This window comes from Ambystoma mexicanum, chromosome 2p, assembly GCF_040938575.1.
Source record: "Ambystoma mexicanum isolate Mex_15411 chromosome 2p, UKY_AmexF1_1, whole genome shotgun sequence".
Lineage (NCBI taxonomy): Eukaryota > Metazoa > Chordata > Amphibia > Caudata > Ambystomatidae > Ambystoma > Ambystoma mexicanum.
The window spans coordinates 1,398,072,522-1,398,090,051 of NC_090923.1; the positions used below are offsets into that span (position 1 = coordinate 1,398,072,522).

Genomic DNA, 17,530 nt, shown 5'->3' on the forward strand with positions numbered 1-17,530 from the left:
GGCACCCTTGGGTGCTTTATTGCAGCTGAGAACGGAGCCCGCGGTAAATGCACACCATGGTAGTTAAACAAAACCACTGCCACCAGCCAGTCAGTGAGAAAAGGGTAACAAAAATGTTACATGAAAAGATGGACAAAGGGTATAATAGGAAACCCCTCCAGCAGCCTATTGTAAGATGGTGTGTGCTGGGTCTAGAAAGTTACAAATGTAAGTAAAGTCAATTTCACTTTACTGCTCTTGGAAACAGTAGTTTAACTAAGAAAAGGTATGCAAACCTTTGGGAAATCTGAAAGACTTCCCCGTGTCACTGCACTGAAGGTGTACACAATGTAAAAGCTGATGCCTATGGAGTTTGTCAGATTCCATAACCAAAATAAACAGTGTACTGGGGGAAAAGGGTCCCAACTCTCTACAGGTTAAAAAAAAAAATCAAGTCCTCAAAATCCAGCAAAGTTGCTGGGGGTCTCTAAGGTGGAGGGAAGTAGCACATTTCGGAGAATTCTCCCCAACTATCTCTGGGAAACCCCATTCTGCAAAAACGTTGGAGACGATGGTTAACCCTTACCGCTTTACTACGAGGTCCCTTTGCGGGACCTGACCTTAACGACTGGTGTAGTCCAGCCATTAAAGTTGGGACCCCCAAAAGGGACCTTGGTGCCAATTATGGTACCGCAATTTGCGGTACCGTAATTAGCTCCTTACCCATTCCTATTGAGCCCTATGGGGCAAAAATGGGAATGGGGAAGGGCCATGGAGAAAGGGGGAATTACCGCCCCGCCAACCTTGGAATGGGGTGGTAATTCCCCTTTCCTTCATGGTGGTACTGGTATGGTACCGGCGGCAACCATGGTGCTAATAGCATCATGGTTTACCGCCTACCGTGTAATGAGGCCCAATGTCTTTGTGTCGTCGTCATTAGTACTCTAAGGGCAGTGGGAAGTCTCGGCTGAGCATGTCTGACAGAAGATTGAGTTACCCTGGAAAGTGTTGAGACAATAGAAACATCTTTTGTTTGTGAGCCCACTTCCAAATGTTCTGAGATAGTTTAGACAGTCCTGGAGAATGAGTGCCCCCCTGCTTGTTCAGATAGTACATGGCTGTTGTGCTGTCCGTGAGGACCAGTACTGTCTTCCCCTGTAGCTGTGTCTGAAAGGCTTTCAGTGCTTTGAACACTGCTAGTAGCTCCAACAGGTGTATGTGTTTGTAAGCTACCGCTGGGGACCAAACCCTGTGCGCCGTCTGTTGAAGGTGAGCCCTCCACCCTGTGAGGGATGCGTCCATCGTGAGAGTGGCTTCTACTGCAGGGATGGTGAAGGTTTTCCCCTTCAAAAGGTTTTCCTTCGACCACCACCTCAGAGAGAATGAGGGATACCGAGACAACCACTAGATCGTCCCATCATTGGCTGTTTAGCCACTCCTGCATGGGGCGCATGTGCAAACGTGTGTGAGGAACCAAGTAATTGCAGGACACCAACATACCAAATAGTCGCATGCCATTGCGTACCGTCACCTCGCGACCGGCTACATACTGGGGTTTTTGAAACAGCATGTTTTGAACCCTCTCGTTGGAGGGGAAGACGAGACACTCTTCTATCCGAATAAGAGCCCCTAGAAACTGCTTGACTTGGCTGGGGTTGAGGCTGGATTTCTTCTCGTTTATGGAGAGGCCCAGACTGAATAAAAGGTCGACCATCCTTTGAGAATTTGCTAGGCATGTTTGGTAGGAGTCCCCTGTTATGAGCCAGTCGTTGAGGTAAGGATAACCTGGGATGGATTGCCTGCATAGGTGAGCCACTGCCAGTACCTTTGTAAATACCCTTAGGGCTGAGGCAATGCCTAATGGAAGGACTTTGAACTGATAGTGCTTGCCCTCTATCATGAACCTTTGGTACTTTGTGTGTCTGCAACATTGAAATATGAAAGTATGCATCTTTCATGTCCAATGTTGCCATGTAATCCCCCTTCATGAGAAGAGGAATTACTTCTTGCAGCGTCACCATTCGTAACTTTTGGGGTTTGAGAAACGTGTTCACTGGGCGCAAGTCTAGAACAGGGTGCATGGTTAGATCCTTTTTGGGTACAAGTACACTGAATAAATACCCTTGTTTACCTGTTGAACAGGGACGACTTCGATAGCGCCCTTTACCTGCAGGATCTTGACCGCTTGTAGCAGGATTTTGAAGTATTCTGGTGTCAGGCGCCTGGATCTTGGAGGTCTGTACCGAGGTGGCCAGCTGAACTCGATACAGTACCCGTGGGTCACGGTCTTGAACACCCACTGGTATGATGTGATCACCTCCCATGCATGCAGGAATGATGTCAAGCGGCCCCCGACCGGGGAGGCATGGGGGGAGCTGAGGGGGGTGGGCGGGGGAGATGCTCTGGGGTGGGTTTACGATCCCCTTCCCAGACGTTGTCCTCTGGGAGGATAAGTACTGGGGGTGTTAGAACCCTGTCCCGAAGACCAATTGTTTCCTGAGCCATACAGATTACGTGGGGAACGTTGATAGGATTGCCTGAGAAAGGAGCGGCAAGAACCACCCCCTCTTTGTTGAAAAGGTCTGAGTAATCTGGTTCAAAGATCTGAGGGTCTCATGTTCCTTTTTGGTGGTCTCTAGCGTCACGTCCACTGCCTTTCCTAACAGGTTGGAATCTGCCACAGGTTTGTTAATCAGTGACGCTTGAGTCTCAGGTTTGAACCAGGAGTTCCTCAACCAGGCATGGTGCTTTAAAAGGGTAGCTTGTGCCACGGTACAACCAGCTGTTTCAGCAGCATCCAAGGTATTCTTGAGGATGAGATACTCGTTTTCCCTACAACACGGTTGCAGGCAGACGGGAGCGCACTGGTTCTACGACATCCTGCAGTAGGTTTGACTGGACATCTGAATAACTAGCCAAAAGCGTGGTATTATTGGCTATGCGCGTGGAGTAAGACGCAGCAGTGGTGATTCTTTTTCCCCAAATCATAACCTTTTACACTCTTTGTCTGGTGGTGACTCGCCTGTAGACAAGGGGACCCCTGCCCTCTTTCTCGTAGTTTTGACCACCAGAGAATATGGTGTGGCATGACCCCTAGATCGGTTGGGGAGGGTTGAAAAAGTGTCTCCACCCTGGGATTAACAGCCCTGGATTGAGAGGGTGTCAATAAAGAGGGGGTGATTCGCCTCTTGATGTAATTGAGAAGGGGAATAGCTTGGCTAGCTGGAGGCTTGTCTTTTAAAATGTCTTCTACAAAATCTGAGTCTACCGCAGCCTCATGTGTGGCTATTTGGAAGTGCTCAGCCGCCTTCCTAAGAATGGCGTTAAACGCCATTCAGTCATCCACAGGAGAGGCCTGACGCAGAGGTGGAGACAATGGAGAGTCAATGCAAATGGCATCTGGGTCTGGGGTAGGGTATAGACACGGTGGGTTTGCACCAACAAGTTGGTCCATCTCCCCAATCCAGGGTGTGATCATGAGGATCATCGAAAAGATCATCCCCCTTTGCATAAGTATCAAGAGGAACCTCTTCAGGGTCTGAAAGGGCGAAGACCTGCTCATGTAGAGGGTCCGAGATCCTCTGGTATTTAGTTATTGTGGGTACATCATAAGGCATCTCTTCACAAGGCCTTTTTGGGGTGAACCTCTGAAAAATCTACACATTTTTCTAGCCTGTTCATACAACCCTCAAATGTCTCCCCAGTCCATTTAAATGGCCCAGAGGTGTCTATAGGGTGAAAGGACTCCTCTAGAGGATCCTGTAGCCTAGAAAATCGTGATTTTTCACTGAGAGTCTTGGACAAAGGCTGGGGACTCGCTCTTTCGGGCGTTCTGGAGTTGCCTTCAACGTATTTTTGGTCCTATCCCGCCCTTTCAGACATCCAGATAATGTCTTGACGTAGCTTTGGGTTTACCAGCCGCTGAAAATCTTCGCAAGGCTTTTGCTGATGCTCAGCGTTATGGGAAGGTGTTTAGGCTGGGAGGGCGGTTGCGTCGAAAACTTTGGGGCGACCGTAGCCGCCTTAAGCGTCGGCGCGCTCCTGGGAGGAACGTCGACGGCCTTGAGGGATTTGGTGCTGGTGTCCCTAGTTAGAGAGTGCCAGGACGCATGCCGCTGACACGATTGCGGGGAGGGCTGCCGATCCTGCAAATCAGCGGGTGTTGTGGAGGAAGAGACGCACCCATTGGCGCCCTGGACTGTTTTAACTGATAAAGCGCGACAGTGCCAGGGATTGATTGTTTAGTCGCATGTGATGTGGGTGTGTCCACATCGCTGGGGTGTAACCTCCCTTTAACAGGACTGGCGTTGTGCCTATGGGGGCCGGAGATGGACGCCTTGCAGCGAGTCTGCTCCGTTGTCAGGTCAATAGCGTCCATGTCGGAGCCATGGTTGTAGATATGAGCCTCATCACTTTCGGCGGCAGGGGAGCTACCCTCGTCCTGCGACATCGCATAGGCCGCCCACTGTTTTACACAACGCTACTTCATGGTATTAGGACGCAGGAGCTTACAGTGCCGACAGGATGCCTCCGCGTGATTGAGGGGGAGACACTTATTGCACCGAGGGTGTTTGTCTTTCAACGGAAATGTTCCTTTACAGGAACAGCAAAATTTAAAGGGAGTACCATCCATAGCACAGGTAAACAAAAGCGACGACAATACCAAAGGGGCAAAGAGAAGAGAAGGAAAGGCATTCTTAAAAGAAAGGAAATCCCCAGGCCCCACTCTCCCTACTGTGTATGCCTGCCAGAAGGCCCGGTCACGCGGTTGACCGGAATGCCAGCTGTCGAAGTCTGCTCTGTCTTCGGCGGCGGTTCAGTAAACGTCGAAGAGGGGACGAATGTTGTTATAAATGACCAAAGGTCGGGATTTTAACTAACTTGCAATTTAGGTAGAGCTCTGCATAAGGCGACCAGCTAGCTGGGCGGAAAAAACAATCTGAGGGACCTCAACACATGAGGATTTCTGGGTACACTACACGTCACGTTAGGGATAGTGATACAGACACGCCTATGCCGACGTCCCCTTTCGATCCTCGAAAGACAAGATGCAATACTCTGCGGTTACCACTAGATGTCCGACTATATGCACAGCATGTGATTCTAAGCAGATTAACAAGCATCAGAAAAATGCCGTTACTGTCCTCGTTAGTGAAGTCACCTCAGGGTGGTGAAAGTGTGTAACAAAAATCTCTAGAGTATCTACTGATTCTGGAAAAGTTTTTAAAATACATTTTATTGTTATATATATTGCCCTTTTTAAAGAATGCTTATTTAAAAACTACTGTTAAATAATTATTTATAAACAAAAACCTTGAGTGCAAGTGCTACTTGCATTTGTGGATTTAATTGCTACAGCTCACGTTTACCCCTCTTGAGATAGGTCTGGCTGCTCAGTCACTCTACCAACTTGTGTAGTACAGGCCTATACCAAAAGGTGGGTTACCTAATACTAAGAGGACAAGTGTTGCGTAGTCTACCACAGGGTTACTACATCCATTGTTGCCTAACCCTTACCTAATACCAAGAAATGTCTTGTGTAGTCCCACACCAGTTGGACTGCACCAATTCTAACCAAAATACTTTATTTAACCTGGTGTTAATAATGACAAACATTTTCAGACACCTGAATAAGGAAAAAAAATGTAAATGCTTTAGTAAAAGTATATATGGAGCAGGTGGGGTAAGGGATTAAAAAGGGTGGGGGTAGTTTGGGTGGGTAAAAAGCTGTAGAAATGGTGGGTGAAGGACCTGGGGGGGGGGGGGGGAGGGGAGACCCCCCAAATGAAAAAAACAAAATTCGAAATGTTTTCGTTATTTAGTTGTCACTGAAAAAGTTGTCGTTATTTTTGTTGTTATAAACTCATGTAACTGTCTGCATCTATAGGTGCTCCCTAAGACATCCCAACCCTAGGCGTTCCCCGTGGACCCACGCTGTTTGTTCCCCAGGGAGAGATTAATCTGTCGCAACCTCCAAAAACTATAGGCAAGATGGGACAGGAAAATTGGAATGAGGGGTCTTTGGGATTCAAATAACAGAACCCTGCAACAAATCCATGGAATTCATTTCCTTTCCACAAGGGGGAGCCTCCTCCTTTGGGACTAGGGAGGTGAATCAGCTAAGCAAACCCCTGTGCTCACCCAAGGGACAGGCCAAGCGGGATCTCACTGAGGGTGACCCCCCCCCCCCCCTTCCCCACCACAGAGGACAAGCAATTACCTAAACAGGGGTAGAGGCTATCTTCCCATGTCTCAGCAATCTATTTTGTTGGTTATATGGGAGTTAAACTGTATAACGACTTACCACCTCCTACATCAATGGCGGGTATGGTTTGACACTTTTCAGGCACCTCGGCAACTCTGAATGGAGAATGGGAGAGGAGTGGAGGATAAAGACCTAATCAGTGTTGAACCTGAAGCAGAGAAGCCTGCAGAGCTGCAGAAGAGTAGATACCCCTTGGAAGGTTTGGCAAAGAGAAGCCAGCACAGGTGAATCAACCTGCAGCCAAGCCAATGGAACACTCTGCAATCCTGCAGGGGACAGGACCGGAGAATTCCATCTGAGAATAGTCTGCCACAGTGGAGAACCGGAGCTTCGAACAAGCTGTGCAATGGGGAAGCAACGCCTAAAGCCTGCAGAAAGACAGCAGGAAGGGAGTGCCAGCTCCATTGGACGCAGAACACCTGCAGGAAGCCGGAAGGAAGAAACTGCATTGGTCTATGCAAACCCCTGCCCAGAAGTGCACCTCATGGAGTACGAAGGTACGCCAACGTTCCAGGTAGCCGGGTTGAAACCTGCAACCAAACTCCCCCCCCCCCCCTCACCCAATGCTGGGTGAGAGCAAACCGACCTCCCCGCCCCCCCAGCCCCTGTGCCGCAAGACCAAGCAACCATACCCCCGAACACAGGATGAGAGCAACAAGACGCCCTTCTTCCCCCCCAAAGGCTAGTGAGAGCAAACAGACCCCTGCCCCACTTCCAAGGCAGAGTGAGAGCAACTAGACACCCCCTGCATCACTTCAAGGCAGGGTGAGAGCAACCCTATGCAACCCAAGGAGGGGAAAATGGCAGTGACATTTGGTGTCTTTCCTTGACATGTGTGACATGGCAAGAAACCCTTTTCTAATAAAGATGCATCACAGTGGGGTCATGAAGGCAGCCACCATTCTTTTGTTTGGGCAAAGGCCTTTAATGTATCTTGGTTAAAGTTAGGATCTTTTTAGTTTATAGTGGTAGGGACAGGAAGAGGGCTAGAACAGGTTTCTGGACGATTGACTAATTATTAAAGTAGGACATCCTGACAAGCACCCTTTTAGACACCTTTCTTTTCTTTTAAGAATAGGGCCAAGAAACATAGGGGCAGCTTAGGTTTTGGTCTTTAAATGAAGAACTATTTTACCCAAAATGGCACATTGTCCATCTCCGGATTCTAATTTACCACAACCCACACTGATCCATGTCATGTGCCACCCCTTCCATATCTCACACAGATGTTGTGCAGGTTGGTGATGGATGTTTTGACATCGCAGCCCAGCCAACGTTTGAATCCTGTAGGCTTGGGACCAAGCATTAGAGAGCAGTAAAAAAAAAAAATTACTGAGAGTTCACAAGCCAACATCATGCTGAGCATGCAGAAAAAGGATCTGAGGTAATGGTCTTCATTCAAGCAGAGGCAACATAATGCCTGGCAACGAGGAAGCCAGTACGAGGTCAAAGTCAATAGACATCACTGTCCATGGTGAACATTTCCAACAAAATCTGGCGTTTCAGGACAATTATCAAGATAAAGGATTCCGAGAGAGGATGATATCCATTAGAAGTTATGTTTACCCAAATAGTCAGCTGAAAACAAATACGAGAGTTGTTTGACAGACACAGTCTTGGATTTAAAAAAAAACAAAGAAAACAATTGTAAATTACCACCATGAACACATGCATCTATACCGGTTTTGTTTTCAGGGACTTCTTCATTCTCTGTATTTTTCTCATTTCCTCCTTCCATTGCCTTTTCGGCACAGTCCACTTCAGTATCTCTTTCCCCTTTAATTTCCGTCTATGGGAGAGGTGGGGAGAAAAAAAGTGTTTTAACCAGTAGAATTTCATTTTCTTTTTTAAACTTTTGTTTATTGGCAGAAAGTCAAGACAGGTGCATCACAGATTGCGCAGAGACAAACATCACAGCAGCGCACAAAGACATTACATCATAACTATTTCAGACATCTCAGGCCGGGGAGAGTTGACGGCATGAAAGGGTGCAAATGACACGTTTCTTATGGTGAGTTGGGCTGAACTGGTGGGGGGGGTAGAGCTCCATTCACCCTCTGCCCTATTGTTCAGGTAGCTGCAGAATTCTGACCACACATTTTTGGGGCGGGATGACGTGGGTAGGGATCCAATATACTCTTCGCACATTTGCACCCAAGTGGGGGCTTTCAACCACATCTTAAGGGTGGGCAGGAGGGGCGCAGCGCTTCCAGCATTGCAATATGCATCTTTTGGCGACAATTGTACTTACATTTAAAAATGATGACATTTTCCTTTCATTTTCTCCAACCCAGACTCCGAACAACAAGGCTAATGGGTCTAGGTCTACTGGGGACCCAATTAGCTCTGAAAGCGCTTTTGTCACTTCCATCCAAAACAACTTCAGTGCAGCACAGGACCAAAACATTTGTACATGATCTGCCTCGCTAGATTTACATTTCGGGCATGTGTGGGTCAGGGTGCGTGTGAATTTCGCCACTCTGTGCGGTGTATAAGAGCCTGTTGAGGAGTTAGTATTGTATGCAGTGGAATCTGGCGCTAATGGAGACTTGACTTTACGCGTGTGTGCACACATTTTGTTCCCCAGTTCTTCAGTGATTTCTGTTTCCAGCTCCCTAGCCCATGCCTCCCGTGGTTTAAAGCATGTATCCTCCATTTTTTCCAGCAGCATTTTGTACAAAGAGGATGTCATGCCCCTGCCGCCTGCGGAGTTTGATATGTATTGGAGTTCAGGTGAGTCTGGGGGTTCGTCTGGGAACGAAGGCCACATTGCCCATAACGCTGCTTTCAGACTGTAGTATTGTAGCATCTCGATGTTAGGGAGAATTCTCTGTTTAGGCTGAATTTCCTAACCTAGTGAGTCCCCCAGCAACTTTGCTGGATTTTTGCGGTTTATTTTGGTCTCCTGCCAAGAGTGAGACTCTTTTACCCTCACTCTTGGACATGATTTGATTGTGTTCCTTTGACTCTAGATGTGTTTAATGGGCTATGGGGTATTTTCCTCCATAGGGCTTCATGTGTTTTTGTGATGTGTGTTACACAGCACCCTCAGTGCAGTAACACAGGGGTGTCATAGTGACCCCCCAGTATAGACTCCATACCCTGGGACTGACTGTCTCCCAGGGCATGTAAAGTCACCATTGACTTTACTAGTCTTGAATTCTGAACAGAACCGGTACAAACCATCATATTGTGGACGTACTGGCTGGGCAATTCGATTGGCCCAGGGTCTGTTAGTCGAGGGGGCACGTCTCCGTCCCCCCTGACCGAGCTTTGGCTGGTGGCAGTGGATACTACTTTTTATATTCAACGGCAAATATTTCTCTATGGGATTTTCCCATTGTTCGAGGCTAGTATCTTTATTTAATTACGATAGCCTCGAACATACCGCCGGTTTATTTAATTAATTCGCCGGTTGGTATTTTTTGCCAAAACTGTTCTAAAATGGCGTTTGTGTTCTCTTCTGTGACTCCAACCCAAGTCGAGCCCTTTGTTCCACTTTTGGGCAGGCTTCTCCACAGAAGCCCTCCAAAGTGGTGCCACTCTGTCTGGGGTACTTAGGAGGGGTGGAGGGGAATTTAGGCACCCTGGACTGAGTTGCCTAGGCAACTCAAGTCGCACTCCGTCCTGATTGGCCCAAGTGGTGAGCCGGCCGGCTCACCACTTAGCATGTTTGAGTGACAGCTAGGCTGAGTAAATGGGGGTTTTCTGCAAAAATGCAGGGCTTTGGGGACTGGAACTTCAGAAGTCGCCACAGGACCTAAGAATCCGACAAGGGAGAAGCTGAGCCGACCTGCCACGACACCACCGGTGGAGCCCTGCTGGACTGTCTCACCACTTTTCCCAACAACAGAGGAGATCACCCGTCGGAGAGTCTTCTTCCTTTGACTGGTGGGGATAATCAGTTTCACTGTCTTTTCGCCTTCCCGACGCATCTCGTGGCCGCCTTGCCTGTGCCAAGCACCCCGGCAACCGGAATACCACGTTTTACCACGAAATAAAGGGTAATACCTTTAACTGGAAAACTCTGTGGCTGGTTTCTTCCCTGGCAGTGCAACGACCTTCAGCTTTCCTCCAAGTCGAGATCTTCTCTTCCCCTGGACGTCGCCGAGACTTGCACCCGCTGCCAGGAACAACTGCCACCGCTGGAGGATCCTTCCCACTTAAGGTACCGTTTTCCGCCTGGCTTCCCTTGCCACCGACTGTACGGGGTAGATTTAGCCCCCGGCTTTCGAACCTGGGTTAGCCTCGGACACCCTGGCCAAACTTTTCTGAGCCTCTCTAAACTCTTTTCGAACTCTCTGCAAGACATTTAAAGCCTAGTGTAACTGTGTGATCTTGGGCACATTTGTGCTCTGCTCTCTCTAAGAGTGGGCCCAGCCTATGGACTTTGGCTCACAAGTGACTTTTGCTCTTCTGCCTTGCTAAAAGTGTTCTTAAATCTTACAGTGGTGGATGATTCCATATTCTGTCTTTTTCCCTCCCTTCTTCATGAACTTATTGGAGTGCCATCTATAGTTAAGCGCTCACCTCTGTCTGGAAATAAGTGGTGTTAACTAAGATTTATCTGATAAGGAATAAGGGTTGTATATATTATAATAGTAACTGTGTTTAGAGTGTTTTACAATAAGAGTGCTGGAGTGTTTCAAACCATGTGTTTTTAAATAAATAATTATTTACTTTGATACCAAAGATCTGGTCAGTGTTTGCTTGTATTATTGTATCGGAGTGCCTATTGTGTATACTTTGCATACTGCCCAACTCTTCTTGAGGGACGTCTGACTGCTCAGCCACAGCAACCAGGTAAATCTGGGTGGTACAGACTGCTACCAAGTGGGTTTAACTGCTAACACCTGTAGTCCTAAATCTTTTGCAGTGTTCCCAAAGGGAACTGCACAGGTTTCTGCCTAACACTCGAGCACAGAGTTGGAATGTTCGGGCGGGTGTGTGCGTGCGTGTTTTCCAGGGAATTGCCATATGGGAAGCCACTTATAGTATGGGTGTTGTTCTTGCCTAGGGTGCAGGATACCATTCCAAGCTCTGATCGTGGTGGCCACCGGGTCTGATGGAGCGTCCGTCTGGAATGTGCGGTGTAGTAGTAAGGTCATGATGTTGGTCCCATCCCCAGCCAGTTTCTCTAACTTTACATGTGGGGGCGGGGGGGTTCGGGTGTGTGTACCAGTGGGTAGCATGTTGGGCCTGTGCCGCGTTCCAGTACAGTAATAGATCTGGGGCTGTGAAAACCCCTTTTTCATAGGGTAGGGGTCATGTGCTGTCACTTCTTGCCAAAGAAATTGGGCGCACTCCAAGTGGAGCCTCTTGAAGTATTGCTTCCCGGACCACACTGGTACGTTGGCAAAGATGTAGAGGAGCTTGGGGACCACTATCATTTTTATTAGGGAGAGTCTGCCCGCGAGGGATAGTGGGATATTGCGCCATTTGAGCATCTTGGATTCGATGAGCTTTGCCATTTTCTCGTAGTTATCCGCCAGTAAGGAAGCTTTGGTTAGTGACACTTGTACCCTGAGGTATCTGATGCCACCCGGGGACCAGCGTAGGGGTTATTCGCATGCCAGTTATAGTGAGAGGGAAGAGGTCCGATTTGGAATAGTTGATGGTGAAACCGGAGTATGTGCCTATTTTTGTTATGTCTCGGATGATCGGGTCTAGGTATGTGGAGGGGTTTCCGACATATAGGAGTATGTCGTCTGCATACAGTGAGATGATTTCTGGCGTGTCTTGTAAACGAATACCTTTACTGGTGTGTCGTTCCCTCACGTGATCAGCCATGGGTTCAATGGCTAGCGCAAAAAGGATGGGGGAGAATGGACATCCCTCGCGAGTGCCTCTGTGTAGCGCAAAGGGAGAGGAGGGAATAGAGTTGACCAGCGCCCTGGCCAGTGGTCCTGTGTATAATAGTTTTATATAGGAGATCATGTTTGGTCCTACTCCCATTTTCGCCAGCACAGTCCATACGTATTGCCATGAGCCCATATCAAATGCTTTTGGGCGTCCAGTGTTACCGCCACTGCGTCAGCATTCGGATCAATCCTGGACAGTATGTTGAATAGGCGGCGGATGTTAAGTGCCGTAGAGTGACCGAACAATCCACTTTGATCGGCGTGGACTAGATGGGGCATGAATGGGAGGAACCTGTTGGCAATTATCTTGGCGAAGATTTTCACGTCTGTGTTGATAAGAGAAAGGGGCCTGTAGGACCCACATTCGTCCGGGGGTTTCCCTGGTTTAGGGAGGACTGTTATTAAGGCTTCTCTCAAGGGGGGGGGGGGGGGGGGTGTTTAGTTGGAGTGATTCGATCCAGACCCCGTACAGTGCAGGTGCTAGTATGGAAACATGTTCCCGATAGAACTCACATGTGAGCTCGTCAGGGCCCGGAGCCTTACCCTTAGGAAGGTCTGAAATTACCTGGACTATCTCATCCAAGGTGAGCGGCGCGTTGAGGCGCTCCCTGGTGTCCTGGGAAATAAGGGTCATAGGAATGCCTTCCAGCAGGTCGTCCAAGTCCTGAGCTGTGTGCTCAGGCTGGGGACCATATAGGTTGGCATAAAAGCTGGCTAAGGTGTCAAGAATGGCTTGGTCCAACCAGTGTCACCGACCTTTTTCATCAATTATGCCATCAATACGAGTCCTGCCGCCCTCCGCCTGCACCAGCCTGGCCAGGGTTCTATCCGGTCTGTCTCCCTCGCCATATCTTCGGGCAGCAACGGGACCAGCATAATATTGCACCTCGCTTAAGGCATGTGCCTCAAATTGTTGCAGTTCTGTTCTGATTTTTGCTAGGGTTGCTGGAGACGGTGTGGAGACGTACTACTGTTCTAGGGTTTTGAGCTTGGTTTCGGAGTTGTTTTAAGTCCTGCCTTATGGATTTGAGGACCCTGGCTTCCCTAGAGATACACATCCCTCTAATGGACACTTTAAATGCCTCCCAGCGGATCCCTTCGGGTGTGTCAGACGTACTGTTATTTTCAAAGAACGTGTTTATGTCTGCTAGGATCTCAGCTTTAAAGACGATGTCCGACAGGGCATCAGATTTAAAGCACCAGGCGGGTTGGGGAGACAGTGTTACCAAGCTGGATCTGGAGCAGAACGGGGGAGTGGTTAGAGAGCGTGCGTGCAAGGATCCCAACATCCAAAACCCTGCCCACGCGGTTGCCAGACAGGAGGAACAAATCTATTCTTGGGGAACCGTCATGTACCGATGAGTAGAAAGTATAGTCTCTTTCCTGGGGATGGAGCGTTCTCCACACATCATGTAGGTTCAGGGAGCTCATGTGTGTATGGAGTCGTTTGGCAGTTCTAGTTGTGGCCCTACGAGTAGTGGTGGTTCCATCTAGGACATTATCCAGTACAAGATCCATGCCTCCCGCCCCAAATAATAGGGACTTCTGTATATCTCATAAGGATGGCAGTCAACGGGTCTATAAATTCGGGGGAATCAGTGTTGGGCGCGTACGAGTTGACGAGCAAGCATTCTTCGTTGGCTAATGTACAATGTAAGATCACATATCTACCTTCTGTCAATGTGGGATGTATGGAGTGTGAAGTTTACCGATTTGTGGATGAGGGTAAGAACTCCCCTGGCTTGAGTGGAGTATTGGGTATAATATCTGTTGGGGCCCCAGGTTTGTGCTAGGATTGATAAGAGTTTCAGAGCCTGCGTCTTCTGCAATAGGAGTACCTTGACCCCATGTCTTAGTGCATATGCCATAATCTTACGAGACTTTGTAAAATTCGTCAATTCCCGAATATTCCATGTCATCATTTTAATAGCCATGCAGATAACTTATGGGACATCCCTAGTGTAGAATCTGTCTCTAGCTCCTGCCATATGAGCTGCAATGGCGCAAGAACGCCTCATTAAAACCAGTCTCGACCATCTTGCCATTTTGAATAACATTCACCAACTTCCCCACCCCCCGCCCCTCACCCTCACTGCCCTGTACAAACTAGCAGTGTGCAAATACCCACCCTTGGAGCTAACAACCGCGTGCCATCCCCAACTCGGCAATGCCTGAGAAATCGCCCAACCGGGGTTTGAACGCAAACACTTCACCTGAAAGGGCATTGCAGCTGCAGTGGGGGCTGCCGCTGCCGTCCGACCCGCATTAGTGAATGCATTTTTTATGATACATCATTAATCTTTTGAACGGCTGACGAAACATAGGTTACGAAGCAAGGACACACATGTTGTAGAGTAGCAAGGTCATTGTTAGAACTGCCATAGGCAGGTTAGGAGCAGTGAGGCATGGCTACTCGAAGTTTGGACTCTGTGTGTGGTGTTATAATCAGGAGAGGTAAGGGTGTATCTCACTCAGAGAGTTGTGTTTTTGATGTGATGATGTTGGGCCACGATGGGCCCGCAGTGGGGCAGTGAGGGGGAACCTACAGCTCAATGGGGGTGCCGATCTTCAGTCCACCGCAATCACTGGGGTCTTCAGTAGGAGCCTGGGAGGCCTGGTATTAGTCGTCGTCTATCGGTTCCTCTGGGGGATCCACCAATGGGATCTGCGCCTCAATGAACTTAACAGTCTCTTCCGGGACCGTAAAAAAGTAAAGTTTATTGCGATGGGTGAATTTCAGATAAGCAGGGAAGAGCATTGCATACTCGATTTTTCTGTCTCTTAACATTTTCTTCACCCAACCGAATTGGCGTCTCTCCATCTGCACCCCCACCGAAAAATCTGGGAAAATCCTGATTTGAGAGTCCAGCCTTAGTTCCCCTTTCTCTCTGGCCAATCGGAGTACGTGGTCTCTGTCCTTATAGCTCAATAATTTTGCAATTATTGGTCTGGGGAAGTCTCCTGGTTAAGGCCGAGGTGCCAGGGAGCAATGTGCTCTTTCAACTGTGAAGAATGGTGAGAGCTCTGGGTTGTCGAAGAGGTCTTTGAGTTGTTCGACCGCAAGTTCCATGCAACCCTTTAGCCCGGATTCGGCGACTCCCACTATGCGAATGTTATTTCTGCGGGACCTCGATTCGAGGTCATCACACTTAGCTTTGAACGGTTTCATGTCACGGACGAGCTCCGACTGTGGTTTGTAGGGTATGAACGTTGTCCTCATTAGTTCCTATTCTCTGCTCTGCCTCGGTGATCCTGGCCCCATGCTGGTCAATTTTCGCTTTGGAGGAGGCTACATTCGCGTTGATATCGTCCAGCTTTTCATGGAAGGCTGCAAAGTTTTTGGCCATGGATTCCATCATCGCAGATAAGTCTGGTTGCGGGGGCATCTGGCTGGACCTCTCCATCTTCCTGTGTCGCAGAGGAGGATGCCTGGTCCATTCTAGGCGCTGCCTTGGCGAACCTGTCCATAGCGCCCACTTTGCTGGCAACCCACGCCCTGTTGGGCATTGCTGTGGTGGGAGACGTCTGATTAGGTAGGTTGATGGTGACCGCAGGTTGGGCCCCCGAGGGGAGGATGGCAGTGGGTCAGCGGTTGCAGCACGTAAGTAACTCAAGTGCGGTGGGATTAGTATTGTCCAGACAGGGTGGAGGAGGCCGGTCTGTAGCGAGGCATCAGTGGCGGGGCAGCTGCAGGCAGAGAGGAGCCAGGGGGGGTGTAGAGCGCTGTACCCTGCAGGGGCCCTGCAGCGGCCAAGCCCGCGCAGGTGGGGGCGAGCCGGGGAGGCCCGGCGGGCCCTATGTGATTAGTGTCCCTTTGGGGTATGCTTGGGTGCGTAGGGCATTGAGCGGCTGGCGAGACAGGTAGGGGGCCCCTCACAGGACAAGGAAGAGGTGACACTTTATCCAGCTGTGCACGTTGGTAGAGTGGAGTGACTCACCCTACAATGGGACTCAAAGTCGCAGATCTGCAATAGAAGGATGGGCCTTAAAATGGAAAAATAGAGGAGGGCAGAAATTTCACAGTAACAGGTTTTGCAGCACTGCCCCAGCCAAAAAAAACATCAGCCCCCATGGGCGACATCCAGGCTGTAATGCTTTGTTAAAGTATGGAGTGAGGACCAAACTGACGCTCGGCAAATGTCCCCAACTGGGACCTCCCCATCCCCTTTACAAGGCTATAGATGCAGAGACCCCTATGGTCGAGTGTGCTCTGATGCCAGATGGCAGTTCCCGGCTTGCAGATTGGAAACAGTCTGCAATGCATAAGTTGATCCATCAGGACAGCGCCTGCTTAGTCACAGCTAGACCTTTCCTGGCTAGAAAGATGTCCTTGCAACGTAAAAACTCAAGGCCCTTTTAGGATCCAACTGATGGAAGCGCTCCTCTTCCTTAGAAGGGTACGGAGGTGGGTAAAATCCTGCCCTCGCAGGAACCCCAGCCTTATTTTAAGCAATACCTTTTCACGAAAGAACCACAAAAATGGGGATTTACAATAAAGGGCCTGCAATTGGCGGTCCCCTGGCGGAAGTCATTGCAACCAAGAAGGCTGCCTTCAGATTAAGCAGCCACAAAGAGTAGGAGTTCAATGGCAAAGGGAGCTGCCATCAGGAAAGTCAAAACAAGGTTTAAAACCTAATCTGGGACAACCAAAAGGCGTTGGCGGGATCTTATTCACTAGGCCCTACAGGAATTGGGCCATAACCGGGATCGTGAAAAAGGAACCTTGATCCGGGTATCTTTTGAACACAGACAAGGCCGCCAAATATCCTTTGACTGTGGTGACATGAAGGTCTGCTGAGGTCAGTGACGGAAGAAACTCCATCGTTGTAGTGAAGGACCAAGAGATCGGCTCAATCTCACATTCTCTGCGCCACGCCTCAAATCACCTCCACCTACACGCACACAGGGATCTTGTAGATGGTCTGAGTGCAGCCAGCAACAACTGGAGTACCTCCTCAAAGAGGTCCCAGTCATCGTATCACATCCTCTCAAGAGCCAGGCATGTAGGTTGAGGGAATCTGGGTTTGGGCAAAGCACCCGACCTTCCGACTGGGTCAGGAGATCCAGGCAAGTAGGCAACCGGAGAGAAGGGCAGATGGTCAGATCCAGGAAGTCTGAGAACCATATACTCCATGCCCAGTCTGGGGTGATCAAGATCATGGTTGCTCGAAACCTCTGCAACTTCATGAGAACCCAAGGAATGACAGGGATTGGAGGGAAGGAAGAGAGAGGGAACGTCCAAACCAATAGAAATGCATCCGCTAGCACACCTTTCGCTGGGAATTCCCTCAAGCAAAATTGCTTGCACTTCCTGATGGAGACTGTCGCAAACAGATCCACCATTGGGGTATACCAGAGTGAGAGAAGACTTCTTTCAGGACTTCCTGGAACACTTCCCACTCCTACGAGACCATGCACTGCCTGC

At 49.1% G+C, this 17,530-nt stretch overlaps 1 protein-coding gene across 2 annotated transcripts in view; it reads right to left on the reverse strand.

The window, feature by feature from the left end:
* The window catches only part of SMARCC1 (SWI/SNF related BAF chromatin remodeling complex subunit C1), a 1,286,593-nt gene that overhangs the window by 288,038 nt on the left and 981,025 nt on the right, over window positions 1-17,530 (reverse strand). Inside the window, exon 23 of one of the 2 annotated variants that reach the window (XM_069645843.1) lies at window positions 7,925-8,033. In XM_069645843.1, the coding sequence (XP_069501944.1) occupies window positions 7,925-8,033 (109 nt within the window). Of the gene's footprint in view, window positions 1-7,900; window positions 8,034-17,530 lie in introns of both variants that reach the window. The other variant, XM_069645841.1, reaches the window with a different exon arrangement.